Source organism: Dermacentor silvarum, chromosome 7 (assembly GCF_013339745.2).
Source record: "Dermacentor silvarum isolate Dsil-2018 chromosome 7, BIME_Dsil_1.4, whole genome shotgun sequence".
Classification (NCBI taxonomy): Eukaryota; Metazoa; Arthropoda; class Arachnida; order Ixodida; family Ixodidae; genus Dermacentor; species Dermacentor silvarum.
The window spans coordinates 16,899,910-16,917,864 of record NC_051160.1 but is presented as its reverse complement, the minus strand read 5'-3'; the positions used below and the strand labels follow the sequence as shown (position 1 = coordinate 16,917,864).

General features: G+C 46.2%; 2 protein-coding genes across 2 annotated transcripts in view; both read left to right on the top strand.

Moving 5' to 3' along the window:
• Nucleotides 1-17,955, top strand: part of LOC119457618 (transmembrane protein 87A) — a 99,287-nt gene that overhangs the window by 50,762 nt on the left and 30,570 nt on the right. The window lies entirely within an intron of this gene.
• Nucleotides 3,748-15,448, top strand: LOC119457620 (probable ATP-dependent RNA helicase DDX28). The gene is made up of 7 exons (XM_037719242.2): nucleotides 3,748-3,904; nucleotides 4,005-4,388; nucleotides 5,808-6,089; nucleotides 9,106-9,228; nucleotides 9,749-10,072; nucleotides 11,021-11,266; nucleotides 15,117-15,448. The coding sequence occupies exons 1-7, from the start codon at nucleotides 3,842-3,844 to the stop codon at nucleotides 15,153-15,155; spliced, it is 1,461 nt and encodes a 486-aa protein (XP_037575170.1). The 5' UTR covers nucleotides 3,748-3,841; the 3' UTR covers nucleotides 15,156-15,448.

Here is a 17,955-nt window from a genome sequence, read left to right as displayed (position 1 = left end):
TATCTACAGTCGCTTTCGGCAAAAAACATTGGCTTCAAAATCGGTTTTTGTTACTGTGAAAGAGCCGTCTCTGGGGTTAGTAATAGGCTGTGTCTGGCTGTGTCCAAAACCCTATATGTCTATGACGTATTACTGGCTCCCAAAATTGCTTCCACCGCATTCAACCAGCTAAAGCCTCTCTTTTAGGATTCGCATTCTAAATTTAGAGGGCATTTTTAGGGGCACGCTCCCTCAGAGGCTATCCTATAAATCTCATCGTGTACGCCCAAAGTATGCCCTCCTGAGCCGAAAACACATATTGCCGTCATGTCCAAAACCCGACGCTTATTACGTATTTCAGGCTCCTGAAATCGCGTTCGGCGCCTTCACATTTTTTACTTCCTCCATGGCGGCCGCCTATGCTGGTGCTACCTCTAGCAATATGGCCGCTGGTCGCTTCACTCGCTCTCGTAGGCGGCTGCAGGGGTTGCCACTCCAGAAGTTTTATATAACCTCCTTGGCTATTCTATGGCTATTTCCATGGAGGTTTTCTCACTTACGGCTTGTTGGAAGTTTACCAACTATATTCACAGCAATCTATAAATTTAAAATCAGATTTTCTTGAGTAGGTGAGCTGCTACGGTTAGTTTATGAACAGAGCTACCACCAAAATAGCACTTGGCAAAGAAGTTTTAGTACAAAAGCTGTTACATTTGCGGTAATACTGAGTTATTGACTATCATTTACGCACCACTGGGCCGGTATGATGGCTCTGCGCTGAGGCCTATAAAATCAGCACAGCAGGTTAGTACAGCGGAAGCGTGTGTCTCTGACACATCTGAACATCGATCGCTCTCACTCAGCCGATCTGCTCTGATGATGTCGACCGTACACAGCCGTCGGCGTTCCCGTTGCCTTGCTCGCACGGTTGAGCGCTGCCTGTTCTAAATTGCTGCTTTTCGGTGGCTCTGGGTGTACAATCGGCACTTCTCCTGTAGGTTTCTAAAGTGGGGAGGGTAGCTACGTACAAACCTGCGCTTCCATGTGCTGGCACTGCTCGAGGCAGTTTGCCATGTTTTTGCTCCAGGAATGTCTGTCGCGTTTTTATTTTGAACTTTAAGTAGGCAATAGCAACTTATATAGTGCCGCTGCCTTGCTCTTTCTCGAAATTTCGTAGCAAAGTACAATTTATGGTCCAACGGCGGGAACCGAACGCTCAACCTTCGTGGCCGGGAAGCCGAGAAACCAAAATTTCGGCCACATATGCATGACTAGCGAGCACACCGTAATGAATACATGGTCCTGCACGTGACAGCCCATTTTATTGCGATAACAATTATGTGGACACTCTAGGCGAATCTCTGCCGTCGTCACCATCGCCGTGGGGTTCCGTATGAAGCCCACGGGCGATAAAATCGTCGCCGCGCGTCGTACGCTGTATGTGCGCGTGAAAGCATGGGATCACCCCGGCTCGCGCGCACCAGGGCGGGAAGTGGGAAGGAAGCGCGCATTCTTCCAGCAGCGCACAAGGCTCCGGAGGGAGCAGCGCAAAAAAACTCGACAAGAAGGGAGACACACACCAGCGCTGGTGTGCACACACCAGAGCACACCAGAGCGAGACACACCAGCGCTGGTGTGCACACACCAGGGCACACCAGAGCGAGACACACCAGCCAGCGCTGATGTGCAAACACCAGAGCGAGACACACCAGCGCTGGTGTGTGTCTCCCTTCTTGTCGTGCGTTTTCTTTTTTTCTTTTTCTTTATTTCTTTTTTTTTTGCGCTGTTCCCCTATCGAGTATGTACCGACTTTAGTACCGACTAGCCCAAGCGTACGGCTCCGGAGGTAGGGTAGGGAGGTGAGGGGCGGCGCTTGCGCTCCCGCCGGGCATGGAATGCTCCGGGGGCGGGGTGGCGCGTTCTGCGCCGCGAGCGCCCGCCCGCGCGGCTGTATCTTGAAAGCCATCTGCGGCGGGGGCAGAGTCCGCCCTCCCTGTGTTTTAGAGCAAGAGCGTGTAAGGTCCCTGTATGTTTCAAAGGTAGCGCAAACTCCTCCTCTCCGCGTCGTTTGCTCCTCGCCCCTCGCTCTCGGTCGCCATTAGTGAGCGAAGCGCGCGGCCGCTACCGCCCGCTTCATATCGCATGCGGCGCGTTGAAGCGCTTGCTTGAAACGCGACTGTTATGGGCGCATTTTCACAAGGCTCTTCGTATGTAAGATATCTACGTAAGATATGTAGTACCTTCAATTATTAGCAGAATCTGCGACGCTCAGACGAGGAAAACGAAAGGTAGAACAAGTTAAACGCGATCCTAAGCAGTCTTTACTACTGCTGATTGTTTCTCGGAACGAATGGTGTTCTGTTTACGGGACGCATTTACGAAAACAGAGAGCTACATCAAACTATGCACACACAACACGGCGAATACATTTATGTGCTAAATAGCCTGAACGTTTTTTTGTTTTTTGTTTTTTCAAGATGCATCCGCGTGATTTTCTTTCCCCCTCAGTTATATGCCTTGGTTCCCGTAGGTGCGCGCGCTTTCTGCGTTTTGCTCCTTAATTGGCGACTCTTCCATTATGCTTATTTTATGAGAAGTCATGCTGGTATTCATATTGCCAAAATGCGCCCTTTTGTTCGCCGCAAAACATAAACCGGGAATTTTTTTTTTTTTTTTTTTACTCAGTCGTTAGCTGATGGTGAACTCACGAACGCACCCACCTTCCCGCGTTCACCACTAAATGGGTGAGAAAAGCGATCAGAACCTCCCTCAGTAAGGACGCCTCCAAATGCCAAGAACTTTTTAATATTTTCAATGAACACTGCTCGTATCCAAACACGTATCCCATAAACAAAGGAAACACGATTATTGTAGCGAATAGAGAGCCCTCTTTATCGTTCACAAGTTTCCAACTATAATAACACATTGAAACAAAGCAATCATTGCACATTGCATCTCCGCGCATTTTCAGGCGTATACATAAAGATAAAGGCACTCTTTCACAAGACAAATATATTCATAATAAGACGAAACGTTAAAACAAAACAATTATTACCCATAACATCAGCATTGCATAAAGGTAAGATCACCTTTATGAATTCCTGATATATAGATAATAAGATAAAGACATTGCAACACAGCAATCATTGCACATTACATGCTTGCACATTATAATAGTGAAAACTGGAAAGAAAAGTATTGCACGTATGTAACGGCGTCCCTCATTGCAATACTCCTGCTACCAGACTTTTTTGAAGCCAGACGCATATGATGGAGGCATATCGCTCGCCGTTTGAGGTTGCGTTTGTCACGAGGAACCGAAAAAAAGCGTTTTGACAGCGAGTTTCCGCGGTCATCGAGTGCTATGCGTTCATGTTTGCTTGTGCGCGCGTCACACCATGCTTGTTAATTTAATTAGTGTGCCTATGTTTACACGTTTACACGGGCGACAAAAATACTATCCTTACTTTGTATAGCTGTCCACTAATTCGCTATCTCAATGGATGCTTCCCCTTTCGGGCGAAACTGCGATTTTTTTTTTTAAACCACCGCACCTCCCTGGGGTTGCGATATGACGAATTCAAGTTTATTACCTAGATTTAAAATAATTAAGCAAGATATCAGACATACTTAAGCTTGAAAGGTGGTAGCGTATTATATGTGCTTGAGAAAGCATGGCAGTTGAGGTTGGAATATGGTTGGATCCTCAGTACGTCACTTGCGCTACAGACGAAGCAGACGACGCAGATGCGGCAAGCCGATAGGAGTCGAGACGGGCCGAGATTCGTTCCTCCATGTGTTTGATGGTTGTTGGTGAATTGCGCGCTGGGGAAGATTTGCGCTGCTGCGGTGGCTGCGAAACATGTCATTAGCAGCACCGTCATTTGGTTCTAAGCGTTTGCTTAACATCCTCTTTTCAAGGCAGGTACGTACGATCAAAGAATACCAAAAATAATGCCAGCTTTCACACTTCGCTCCGGCGCATGCTCGATCGTCTTCACAGATTTCACTTTCGTGTTGTGCAGCTGACGACTGTCGCCGAGAATGGGACGGCGACGCTGCGCACGCCGGTTTACCTTCAGCACAAGATGCGCAAGTTGCGGCACAAGCTGCTCGAGAAAGATCGTGCCGCGTTACAGCGGCGCGGTCAGCTGGGTAACGTCCGGCGTCCTGTTGTGAGCTGCCGCCGGCCGGAGCGTAACTGGCACTGGGGCCAGACCACGGTGGGGCAGCCGCTGGCGTCGGCCGGTTGGGCACGCTCGTCGCGCAGCCACGGCGACCACTTCACAGTGCGGCGGCTGGCAGACGCGCCGCCGCCCCTGGAGACGGAACCGTTCCCGGACTGGCTAGACCCGCGGCTGCTAGCCGCGCTGCGGGCGATGTCCATCACCCGGCCGAGCCCTGTGCAGGTGAGTGTCGCCTCGCATACAAGCACCTTTCGTGGCTACTGCATGGTGCCTGAGAAAGCCTCAGTTTTGGCGAGGCATCTTCGACTGGTCGCTCCCCTCCTATGGATCGGATCAGCCATCACACGCTCGTTTCAGAGAGCTGGCGCGGGAACGGACACCTGTCGAAAACTTTCCCAGGAGCCCGCTACCGCACTGATGCCACACATGCGCATAATTTTTGTCTATGGCAGTCTTGATCCTTACTAATCCATGATTATAACTGATTTCAAGTGTGCTCTCAACCGAAGTGTGTGTGCATCTCGGTGTTGATGGCTCACAGACCTTCCGTCACATTGTGCCAGGCTGCAGTGCCATGGTTCTAGGTTTACTGCCGACCACTTCGAGGCAGATGTTCAACGGCAGCAATGATCTCCAGCCCTTCCGTGCACTGCCTGTCCACTCCTGCAGTCAAATCGCTGTCGAGTCCTGTGCTCAACCCTTATGACCTTGGTTACGATGATGGCCCACAGACTCTAAACAAGTGTGCAGAAGTTGTGCTGGCTATGCATCTCATCAAAGCCTCTCTGGTCAGCAGAATCCGACACCCCTCAAAACCATAGCTGCACCTGACCCCACAACGCAGCATGAATCTGCAGCTCAGGTCAACTTCCAGTCACCCCAGACCTGTTTGAATTAACTGGGTGCATTGCCGAACACCTCCAAGTTAACAGCCACCGAATTATGCATGTGAGGAGCTGCACACTCTGGGTCAGAGGACGCCTCAAGCAAGCAATAATAGCAGCATTAATTTCAGTTTCAGCATTAAAGAAGACAATTTTTGCAAGCTTCCCACAACACTTCCACTCCTATTTCAAACGTCTAATTTTGCACAGAGGTTCCTTTATATTTATGCTATCTTAAGCTAGGCTTTTTACGCGGTCCGCAGTTTTGTTGCAGTTGGCTTTTAACCAAGGGAGGTCAGCGTGGCCTACTAGTGTCACTCATGGCACTCAACTTGCTTCGGAGAGCTTCGTATTAGTTTGCTGTTTTGAGCTGAGTTGTTGATTGCTGCTAGAGCACAGTTTTGGCGTGAAATAATAAGCGCAAGCTTTATACAGGACGGTGGGACAGACAAGGGACAGGCACTAACTCACAACTGTTCCTTGTCTGTCTCACTGTCCCGTCTAAAGATTGCACTTATTATTCCACGTGAGCATGTACCAGCTAGCCTGGCAACATATTCCATTTAAGGCACAGTTTTTCGATAGCCCAATAACCTGTGGCATGGACCCACTGTGATAAAGTGTCCAAGAGTCGTGTAATTTGCTAAATAGCCCCTGTTTTATTGCTCAGACCCCACAGATTGTGACACAAACGACAGAAAAATTCATGCAAAAACGAACAATCTCTGCAAATTATGCTTTCTTTTTTCTTGCACAGCTCGATTGTCTAGAGGTGCTGGTGCGTGAAAAGGAGCGTCCCGTGTTGTGTCTGGCCGAGCCCGGCAGTGGCAAGACGCTGGCCTACCTGCTGCCCCTGCTGCATGAGATGCTGCAGCAGCTTCAGCAGATGCAGCCACAGGCGCTGGTCGTGGCCCCCAGCCGGGAGCTGGCCGACCAACTGGCTAGCGTCGCCCACACTCTGGCCAACGCCTGCGGCCTCTCAGCATGCCTCCTGTCTCGCCGCGTGCCACCCTCCCAAGTAGACCGAGCACAGCTGCTGGTGCGTGTCCTCAGGCGAGCGTCGGCATTCGGTTTTTCTAATAATTAGGCCGTTCACATGGAGTAAGGTTTTCTTACTACCTTCAGTCACAAATTATGATAAAACTGTTGAAAAATGCGTCAAATTTACGCAATTTGATTCCGAGGGTCTGCAGACTGTCTTCAAAGCATGTCAGGGCTATATAATGATGGCTTTGTAAGTTTTTCAGTAAGCCATCGTAGTCACAGAGTAATAAACTAGTTTATTGTACCCTCTACCGTAGCTTAGTGGCTATGGCATTGTACTGCTGAGCTCCAGTTCATGAGTCCAATCCTGGCTGTTGAGGCCACATTTCGATGGGGCCGAAATGCAAATAGACTCGTGTACTAAGATTTAGTTGCACGTTAAAGAACTCCAGGTGGTCAAAATTATTCCGGAGTCCCCCACTACGGTGTGCCTCGTGATCACATCCTGGTTTTGGCACATAAAATCCCGTGATTCAAATTTTTAATCGATTTATTGTGCTGTCAGTCACACAGCATTTCTTCATGAAAAGTTTAATCCCCAGCTGAAAGTGCACACCCGGCCGATATGAAAGGGAACGCCAGATTTGTGGTAATTTTCCTTGTGTGCTCGTATGCGGAAAAGTTACATGAACAGGATTCTTCACCAGGAGAACAACGTAACAAATAGCAGTGATCAAGGTTTTGACTTGTGTGTTTACAGGAATGGCGGTTTGAACACAAATTAGGTGTTCTCTTTCATATTGGAAAAGGGTGTATACATGCTCGAGTTGTTTTAATTTGTCTCAAGCATTGAGAGTCTGGAAAAAAATGACTCTTTCGCCATTGCTGGCAGAATGCGGCACGATGAACGTCGTGTCAAACAAGTGGTCATCTCCCCCAAGACACTACACTCTCATGTGAAATGGAGCTACTTTATTTAAGCGGAGTGTTCAATTTACTCAAAGCTGAATGTTAGAAATTCTTTTTCTTGACATCACTGGACAGAAATGGCAAAAACAAGTTGTGTACACAAATGTGTACACCGTAACTGAAAGATCTTTAGTAGGAAGAGGATGGACAATGGCTACGTTGTCCCCGTCCTCTTCCTATTGTGTTCTGCTTGGTGCCTAAGACACTGATGCTGATTTGCACTAGTGGATTTGGAGCAACCGACCACCTTTGCGAGCGCATACCCCTTTCTATCGTACAGCAAAGCCTCCTAATTCACAATTGGAGCACAACCCACGCTGCCGGTACATAGCAGGAGAGCGAAAGTGCTATAAAACATCCAGAGTTACCCTAGCTACCCTGCGTATGGTCATTCGCTTCTGCTGTTCGCAGCCAGCAGCAGGTGACTGCTGACGCCACTACTTATGCGAATTTCGTAAAGGGCCTTGTGCCACCATAGGAATGCCATTAGTATGTGGGTGTGTGAAGCTTGTGAAGTCCTTTGCACGACAAATAATGCTTGCCTAGAGTGAAGTTACCGTGTAAAGCATTTGCTTGCCGTTATGACATCATTCACTTTGTTTATTCACATTTGATACAACTAAGTAATAGAAACAACGACAGATGACGGAAACTTCTCCACTGTGTACACAGACTTTGTAGTTGTCTTTTTTTCTTTCATGCTTTAGTGGGTGCCAGTACTACTCTCGTTTGATACAACATCCCAAAGCCAGCACAGAGGTTGTGAGATCTAGATGCCGCAGTGGAGGGCGTTGAATGAAGTTTTACCAACTGCTGTTCTTCAAGGGGAATATGAATCTAGGCGCTGCTGCTACTGCCACGTCACAAAATCTAAGTCCTGAGGCCTGCGCAGCGCTTGAAAGCAGAGGTCAAGGGTCACCAAAGACGGCAACTTATTCTCCAAGTCACTGCATGTTGCTTTGCTTTGTACTCACAACAAAATGCCACAATATGCTTTTGCAGAAAATTGATAACTGTTCAGAGGAAATGAAGGTGGGGGAATTTCTATGAATTCATAGGTGATTTTCTTTCTTCTTTTTTTATTTTTAATTTGATTTCAAAAGTCCAATTTTGGACTTCTAGGTTTTTTTTTTTTTTTTTTTTCAAGTTTTGCCACCCAAGTTCAAAGCCGCAGCACATACAAGATCCTGATAAATTTTGCTGCACGTTCAGAAAGTCCCATAAAATATGTATGCACAAAAATAATATTGAGCGAAAATATTTGTTGGAAGCAAACTTTTTAAAATTCCAAATTAGGCCCATTTTAGGCTTCGTGCTCAAAAGTTAAGTGTGTTATTCTTTACTGGTGTTGTCAATTTGTGCATTAAGTTTACTTTATTTTACTTTAATTACAGCATTATGTAAGCACTCTATAGGAAGCATAAAGGCATAGAAATTTGTTTTTTATTTCAAATGCATTGTTTCAAATTCGAGACATCGCACAATTGCATTATTTGCATTCTCTACCTTGTCTCAGGAAAACTTTTCATGCTGTTGCAAAGGCAAGCTCTAGGAAAATGTACTCGATTCTGATGTATGGAGGGATTTGGCTATGCTATTTAAAAATTTCATTGAAATCAGAAAGTAGTCCGGACTCCACTGGGACTGTCCTCATCCGGACAGGGATGTTTTGCTTTGTTGAAATTGTACTTTAAATGCGTGCATTTAATGTGTGTATTCAAAGGAAATTAAAATTACGATTACTTCACTGTGGAAGAATGTCACTTCGCAGTAAGTGAGTCGGAGACGAAGGAATTGCTAAAGTCTGTATTTTTTCTTCAGTGCAAGGATGTAGATAATTATTGGTTTTAGTTCTTTATATGGGCCGTTCATTTAAAATGAGGTTTGACTAAGTTTCTGTTTGGCAGTTCTGAAGATTCCAGAGGGTCAACCTCCGTATAATTTTTGTATTTTCCTATACACTAAGGTGACAACACAGCTAACTACAGAAAAAAACTTAAGTAAGAGGTACCTTTTCAGTTTGTGGAATAAGCAAGCAATGTGACTGGTGCATTTCATGAAACCAGCAGTTGCTAGTTACGGCTGACAAAGGATTTGCGCAGGTGTCCACTCCGGGTGTGCTGCACAGTACGAACCTCCGGCGGGTGAGGCGGCTAGTGCTGGACGAGGTGGACACCTTGCTCGACGACAGCTTCCGCGACTCCGTGACCAGCATTGTGGACGAGGTGCGGTGCTTCACGAAACACTAGGTGCATGAAGATATGTGCCTGTCACATGTGATACGAGTATGGCAGAAAGCAGCTGTTGGCAGCCACAGTATGCCTCTTAGCTTTGGCTGCACTAAAGAGTACTTGAAAAAAAGTTGTGTGCAGATTGAAGCAAGATGATAGCGTAACGTATACCACATTGCTGTAAAATTTGCTGGCTGGCGTCAGCTACCACTTGCATCATTAATAGTGCTTTGGGTGTACGCAGCTACCATGCGGTTACACAGCAGGCAACCAGTGCAGAAAGGGAGCAAATTACATGAACGAAATAAATGCATCCTAATAATCTTAATTTGAAAATTTGAAACATACTTTGATACGTATGTTCCTTCAAACTTAGATGCAAACAAGAAGCCAGAAAGCAATATGCACCAGCATGTGTAGACGAGAGATGATTTTGTAGCTCTTGAAAGCGATGCCAGCTGCTTGGTCTGCGAGTTGCAGTGGTGCCACGTGCGTATCGCCCAACTGACGACAGGTGGTGCGGCCGGACGCACAGCTGGTGCTGGTAGGTGCAGCGCGACCCCATCAGGACGCCTTGTCGGAGCTGCTGGGTGACCAGGAGGGACACCTGGTGCGCATCACCAGCCCACAGCTGCACCGGCTGCTGCCCCATGTGGAGCACCGGTTCCTGCGCGTGCGTCCTGCGGCCAAGATGGCCAAGCTGATGGAACTGCTGCAGCATAGGGGGCAGGCACAGCTGGTGTTCGCCAACACGAACGCTTGCTGCCAGTGGCTGGGCCACCTGCTCCATGAGAACGGCATGGACGCTGCCTGCCTCCATGGGGAAATGTCTGTCCAGGTAGTGTGCACGCAGAATAAAAGGCATTGCCATAAATAAAGCAATGATGTTAGCAGTCAAGTGAGGATGTAGATAGAACTCCACCTGCAAGCCGCATACCTTATTTTTGCGTATACTAACAGTAAAATCGGGGTGCGGATTATATATGCAAATATCGCTTTAAGGCATTTCACATCAAGGCACAGTTCTCCGCCATTTACAGTTTTGTTATCTTCTAAGGAGTCTTGCCCCGCTTGTTGAAGCTCCCTCTTTTATGGTCACCTGTACTCCTCTCTTCGGACTGCCATTTTGCATTTTTGCTGGGTTAGCAGTTGGCTAATAGTGCACATGATGTCAGCACACGAGAACTTTAATCATGAGAGCTGTACTTGACGGCAGTCCTTTGCAACGTAGCAGAAGATATCAGCCTAACCGAAATGCTGGGGATACAGAGCCGCTGGCTGAAGATGCGACATCGAATAGTTGTGCATCCGTGAGGCTGTTCTTATGATGATTTGAGCGTTGTTGTGTGCAGTTATTTCTGCAGTTTATATGCACTGATTTTTTTTTCTTCTTTCTGGTTGTTGTAATTGGGGTTGCGGGTTATACAAGGACGCAGGTTATTTGCGCCAAAATGCGGCATGCTGAATCGGACACACGTTCCACCATCAGGTCTTTGACACTGTGCTGAAAGCAGTGTTTGCAAAACAGTTAGCTCCTTTTTCTTTGAACAATTTAGGCTTGTGGCTCTTGGTTAGATTAGGTTAGGAGTCCACACATGTTGAATGATTCTGTGCCAGTGTCGTTCGGCTCACATGATTTCCGCTAAAAAAAGTTTTGAAAAAAAGATAAATCGATTTGGTGCTCCCAGCACAAACCAGTTCACCAGGACGTTTTGTATCAGTTGCCTTGCCCTGATTGAGACTGTGGTCTTTGTTGAATAAGCTTCATGCGGGGCGTCTGTTTCAGGAGCGGCGACGGCAGTATGCACGCTTTGCTGAGGGCGAGACAGATCTCTTGGTGTGCACCGACCTAGGCTCACGGGGCCTGGACACGTCACGTGCCAGCCGTGTGATTAACTTCGACCTGCCTGCGCAAGTAGCCGACTACCTGCACCGGGCGGGTCGTGTGGGACGGCTGCAGGGCAGCCCACAGGCCACTGTCATCAGCCTTGTGGCCTCTGCAGCTAACGCACACCTGGCACAAAGCATCGAGGTGAGAGTTGGTCCTTGTTTATTGTTAGAGGGACTGTCTGCCGTTCAGAACATGTTTTTTGGATTGTGGTGGGAATGAAAAGATCATGCGTCACATTGACGGAAACGAGCATGCACATATCCCATAAACAAAGGATTATGTCTTTAACTTGGCTCTAAAAGTGCTGTAAAAATGACATGTGGTGTTGCTTGACGGTGAAACAGTGTAAACCAATCTGTGGACGATTCACTTTTCATTCATTCATACTGTCAGTCCTTATGGGCTAGTATTACAGGAGTGTATAGGGTACATAAAGGACATGCATTTGCAAGAAAAAAAAAAACTGCATTTCTGATACATCGAAAGCGAGGGATTAAACACACAAGAACAGGCGAAGAGGCAACCGAAAGAAAAAACAAATCATTCAACATAACACATTTATGACAGAGTATGAGGGTACACAAGGCGATTTAGTGTTTCAAAAATTTACTGGCAGAATTTGATGTGACAACTGATTACAGTAAAGAATTCCAGTGTTTAATGACCCTAGGAAAGAAACTGTATTTGAAGCAGTCTTTACGTGCTATGTGAGGAGGTATGTGCGTACTGTGTCATTGTGAGGATGTTTCGTCAGTTTTGATTTGTAAATATTTGTCATGTCTTACTCATACTTGATTGTGGATCACTAAGAAGGAAATTTTTTTGTCTGTAATATTTGGTGTGTTTTTTAGCTCTGGGAGCTCAGCAAGTTTACATAGTTCATTCAGAGAGTAACAAATAATCAGGAGTATAACAAGTAACATAACTGAAAAACCAGGCAGCGAGAGTTATTTTGCTTGGATACAAATTTCCTGAAATTGCATTTTATGCGCTTCTGCTAACCTTTCTTTGCATCAAAGATTAACTTCCTATTTTCAGTTAGCATGTGTTGAAACGGAGTGGTGTATTGATGGGTCCTCAAGTACAGTCGCCAAAACATCCGAATAGTCAGGAGTCTGAAATACCGGATTAGCCCAAAAATAAGTGAATTTATTTCACAAGTGGCCAAAGAAGGTGTGTCGTATTCTTGGATTGTCACTTGTGGCAATACCTTCAATTTCTCATGACTATAGCATAAGTTGCATCGGTGTCTAGGAGCGACAGCATTCTTGGCATGGAGCCAAGCACGCTATATTTAGCGTGAATAGTGCAAGACGTGTCGGTGTCTACGAGCGACAGTCATTCTTGCACAATGCCAAGCACGCTATCTTATGATTGTGTGGAAACGCTGCCATCCGTAACGCATCCGGACACGGAAATATTGCGAAAATAAAAGTATCTGTGGCAGTGATTTTCTAGGAATTACTTTTATGCTTTTCACGCTTTTCCTGCTTCGTCAGGGGTCAGAGCGAGGCTCCACAGCGTTATGAACAGGATCAGGCGCCCATGAACAATGGATTATAAAAGTGCATAAAATTGAGCGGAAGGCTTTGCTACAAAATCGCGGCCAGTACCTGGACCATTGTCATGCTGTCGCTGCAGATCAACTACTAGATCAACTAGGCTTCACTACAGTTTCACGGAGCACCGGAGACCATGCCATTGTCACACACCCCGTGAATGTGGTGCCAACGCTGGGCCAAATTCCAAAGCCGACTTATCAGCTTCCGAAAAAAACCCCGCGAAAGCAAGGACAATTAGTAAGGGGCCCTCTGGGTGCCAGCTAACGCCGGTTGTGGTCCAAAGACCGAGTCAGAGCCCAGAGTTGTCAAAACACAATAAAATTTATTCTTCAAACAAGACAGTTATGTACACACATGCACACTTAGGCTAGACACATCACAATACAATTCAAATGGGTATTAACAAAACACAGGAAAATAATTAACGACAAGCACTGAGAGTCCAACACGTAAAGTACAGATTGAATAGGAACACAAAGTGTCCAATCGTATTCACCCGTGCTGGTCTTGAGCCGGACGATCTCGGCGTAGCTCGAGGCAAATCTCGAAGAAGGAACTTCGTCTGGAACTGTGCAGACGCTTGATGAACTCGTCGGTTGGCTTGCTGGGGAATCCCCTTCTTCCGCGGTCGGTCTTCACGTCACATCTCTTCACCGGCGCGGTCTAATCCCCCTTCTGATTCCCTCACGGAGGTTTTATAGCCTTCACAGGCGTTCTCGAACCTTCCTATCGGAGTCATGCTTCCGTAGCACGAACAAAGCCTGGGAATCTTCTAGTCATTTCTTGCATTTTTAGCCGCGGCCGCCGGAGCGTCGTCGAGGAGGGTGGTGACTCATCCGCACGCTAACGCTGTAGTACTCTCTCTCTCTTAACTCGCCGGGTAAGAGGGTGTCTCGGTGCGTGCGTTTTCTCTGTCGTTACCGTGGCTTTCGTGTAACTTGTCGATGCTTCTAGATTCCATTGGTGCTGTCGGCTGTTTGAGGCGTCTGCGCTCTCCCCCTCTGTTGAAGGTGCAGCGGGTTCGGCGTGCGTCTTTTGCTGGCTTGCGTGACACACGGCGTGCGCTTAGATTATGTGCTCTTTTGTGACACGGATACATCTCGCATCGAAAATATCAGTATTTCTGCTAGGCTCAGTGGCCATATGCACACGGTCATGCAGTCGGAGTGCGAATTATCTATCGCATGACTCAATGTAAGGTGTCCGAAATTTCAGTTGTCCTTATACATTAAGTCTATGGGGCTAGTGGCGGAGCTGCGGGGCTGTCCAAATTATCGGTCGTTGACTATATTCCCTCTTGAAATGTGATGCGCAACAGTGTGAGTAGCGTTGTGGGAGAGGGGTGGCTGCCTTTTTGAACACGTCAAGAAAGCATTGTGCTTTTAAGGCATGCCGGTGTCGTCATAGTAGGATGGACTACACAGACTGTTCCTGTATGAAGCACATGAGATTATAGTTGAGCAAGAAAAAAAAGCTAATAATTATGCAACAGATCACATACTGGGGACAGCCATTAGGATCATAATTTGTGTTTAACACAAGGTAACCATTCCTGCAGAAACTCCATGCATTTCCACTTTCAAACTTTTACTGGCATGGCATTGCCATCGTGTCCAGTAATCAGTGTTGTGGACATCTGTGCACAATTTTAAGAGACTACACCGATTGAAAACTTGTGTTTGAAAAATTTCTACTCATTTTCCGGAGAAACCACTGCAGTTTTAGGCACTTTGCATGGTAGACTTTCTATTGTGCCACAAAATAGGTCTTTGAAAAATGGTAGACGGTCCCTTTAAGCAGCTTGGGAGCTTTTTTCGTTTTCCTTGGTAACCACTGCACCGAATTTTATAAGGTTTGTTGCCTTTAGAAGAAGCTAAAATCTAGCAACTCTAGGAAGTGGAATTTCAACTTTACTAGAAATATTTGTGAAAAACTCTAGTATTAAGTTTACAGCTCTGTAACTGTGGAACAAAAAACAATATCAGAATTCTGTAAACTGCACCGAATAAAATAATACACATGCTCTGCTCCAGCCACTCGTCAGCAGCTGGCACTCCAGGCCACACTGCACGCCAAATGCATGTGTGTTGTCGCCCTGCAGCTTCTGAGTGTGTGCGGAAAGGAAATGCTTTCCTCTTTTTGCATTTTTGCTTGTGTGATTTTGTTTGCTTCCTGCACAGAACTTCTGTAAAGGCCGGTCCTCGGGTTCTAAGCATATCATCATTCACAAATTGAAAAGAATGCGAACAACCTAGTCGCACTTCACTTGTCAGATATGCGCTGCTGCTTGGTCTCCGTGTTTTGCACTTGTGCAGGCTTTGAAAATTGTTTTGGTCATAGTGCGTGGTGTTCAAGACATTCGCAAGTTTGCATCCACACTTACAAAGGAACAGTTGGTGATAATCCCCTCTTGTGTGTTGTTCATGCAGATAGCAGCCCGTGAGGCACGGCCAGTCAGTGCTAGGTGATGGCCCAGCAGGAGCAGCCTGTTCCAACAAGATGGACAACTGAAGCAGAGAGTCAACAGAACATGCAGGCCTTATGTAGTAGCCAATGGGTGGTGAAATGGCCTCAAAAATTGGAGACGATAGACTGGAGCTCAAGAATGGCCAGCTTACTTCAAGTCCGGTGGTTTTCTGTTGCTTAGCAATGCCAGCTCGTTACAGAAAGTTGTATGCCATGAGGAATATACACAGTCTACATCCTTGTCTTCTATGTGTCGTCTCAAACCTCCTTGGATTAAAGGGGCCACGACACCAAATTTCTCAGTGTGAAATATGCCTTGCATGTTAAACCTTGCGCGTCCCACAGCAAGCTGGCAAAGCTTGAGCGCACCCAATGCAATAAAAAAATTTTATTTCAATTTTTTACATCACAGTAGAACCATGCAGCAGTCTGCAACCATGACAGGTGATGAAAAGTGTGTCAGTGTGCACAGGCTACGCGTGGTTTCGCTTTCACGTGTGCATCTCAAGCTGACCGCTGATGTGCAACTCAGCGGTCAGCTTGAGATGCATTCGGCGCCCACATAGTTTCAGAATGTTTCGGAGCAGATGACACAGTGATAGCCCCGCACTTGACATCACACAAGGTATGCCAAAATGCTAGTCGTTGGTGGGACAGGATTAGAGGCTGCAACTTCAAATTCAAAGTATGGCTTAGAATGTGTGCCGAAAGCCCAGCTTATTGTGTGTACAGTAGAATCTCGTTAATTCGAACCCCAAGGGGACCGGCAATTTATTCGAATAAAACGAAGTTCGAACTAAGGAGAGCCTCTTTAAATATAGTGCCTGATCAAGTGTGCGGTACAGTGCACAAAGCCAGAACCATTGCTAGCCTCGCACTGTAAAAGTATTATCTTTCCTCCAGCATCATGTGACATGTGCCGGAAGAAGAAGCCATCATGTGACATGTACCTAGAAGCCGTATTAAGTCCAAGTGTAATAAGATTGCGCCTCACTCTCTGTTTGCTGTGATGCAATGGCAAACACGCGAGGGTGAGCCAAGAAAGACGGTGGCTTGACGCGTGCCAAACTCCTGCGTGCCCCATGTTGATCATGTGATCGAGCGCTCTTAAACTTGACCAAGCGTGCACTGGTGGCTCCTTCCTTCTCCTCTTGAGCCATAAGGGAAACGAGGGCGTGCGCTGCTCTGCTTGCTCCAGTTCGGTCTTGGCTTCTCAGGCGTCTTTCCTCGTCATTTTTACGGCACATGACATTACGGTAGTTGGCGATGCATCGAACCTTTGCCTTTGGCTCAGGTTTGTCCGAAAAGCAGGGCATGAATTTCGTCCAAATTAACTGTTGCGTCGCTTTTTGAGTTTGAATACACGTTAGTTTTTCTCTAGACTTTGCCGCGACCAACAGAACAGTTCGAATGGCCGAGATTTCACTGTGTAACCATATTAGCCCGTTACACCTAGTGGCACGGGCTGGGGTACATTGGTTTACTTTTTTCTTTTTAACCCCACCATATTATATGTGTAACCATATTGGCCTCCATTACTCACAGTTACAATGATAATCGGAGAATAGTTCGACGACCATGTCATGGCCACTTTAAGTTGCACAATTAATTCTGCTACAATAATGTTATACTAAATTGTGAGTGCCAGTGTCAATACCTGACACACTATTATGTTGCCTCTTTTCAGCAGGCTTGCATGCTTTTACTGAATGTAGTAAACAGAAATAGCATTTGTGAAGGCATTTTAGCAGCAATGCACACATTTTGAATGTATTGTCATCCATAAAAATACTTAGCCTGCATTGAAGTTTGCTTTGCACTGGTGATAAATCGCCCTAGTTGGTATGGTTTTGCATAGTTCTCAAGAATTCACCAGGGCAACCTCTCTGCTGGAGCCACTGGAAGCACATGCTTCAATTACACGCTCAAGCTTTGTAAGTGACCTCAAATCAAGTGAGCTTTTTTGTTGTTGTTGTTGTTGTTCAACTCAAAGTTGAAAAACATCACGGGCAAGGCCATCTTGGTCTAAGTTCATAGCTGCCAGCTTTTTTTCACTCAATTTAATCCATATGCTATTTAGTCGAAGTGTCATACATTTAATTCTAGTGTTCCAAAAATGACACTGCTCTAGATATTTTAACCCAGACGACAAAGAATCTACCTTATAACTGAATTCTAATGTGCACGTTTTGGGTGGCACAATTTATTAAAATATGACACATGGGCGTTAGAATTGAGTAAAATATGACTTATACGGGCGTTAGAATTGAGTATGAAACCGAAACTGCTAATGGTGCTGTCTTACCTTATAACCTTGTATCCCCCTTCCAATTTTAAAGGCCGTACTTTGCCTTAACTGTGGCTGCTGGAAACTCCAGTGGGCACTGGAAGTTCATTGTCATTGAACACCACTAATAAATGGTGCCTAAATCATATTTCTAGCAACCTTCTAGTAATAAGATCTGATCTCGGAGGTTGTGCTTTTCTGTACTGCATCTAGCTTGCAACAGCCAATGCCATGAGGAAGAACAATACTAAAAAATAAGTTTTTTTTTCCTTCCTCCATGGCCAGTGCCACCCACCACTTTCAGGAACCAGGATGCTTACCAACACTGACTATTGAAATGTACGACAACACGAAAAAAAAAAAAAATATATCGGAGGAAAACATTTTCAGTCTTGGCCCAATGTTAAAGAGAAGAACACAATGAGAGGGTCAATGTAGAACCAGACGTTTGTAGGGATGACCTCTTACCTCTTTCATTACGGGGAGCATAAAGTTTTGTTGCGATACTACTCGGA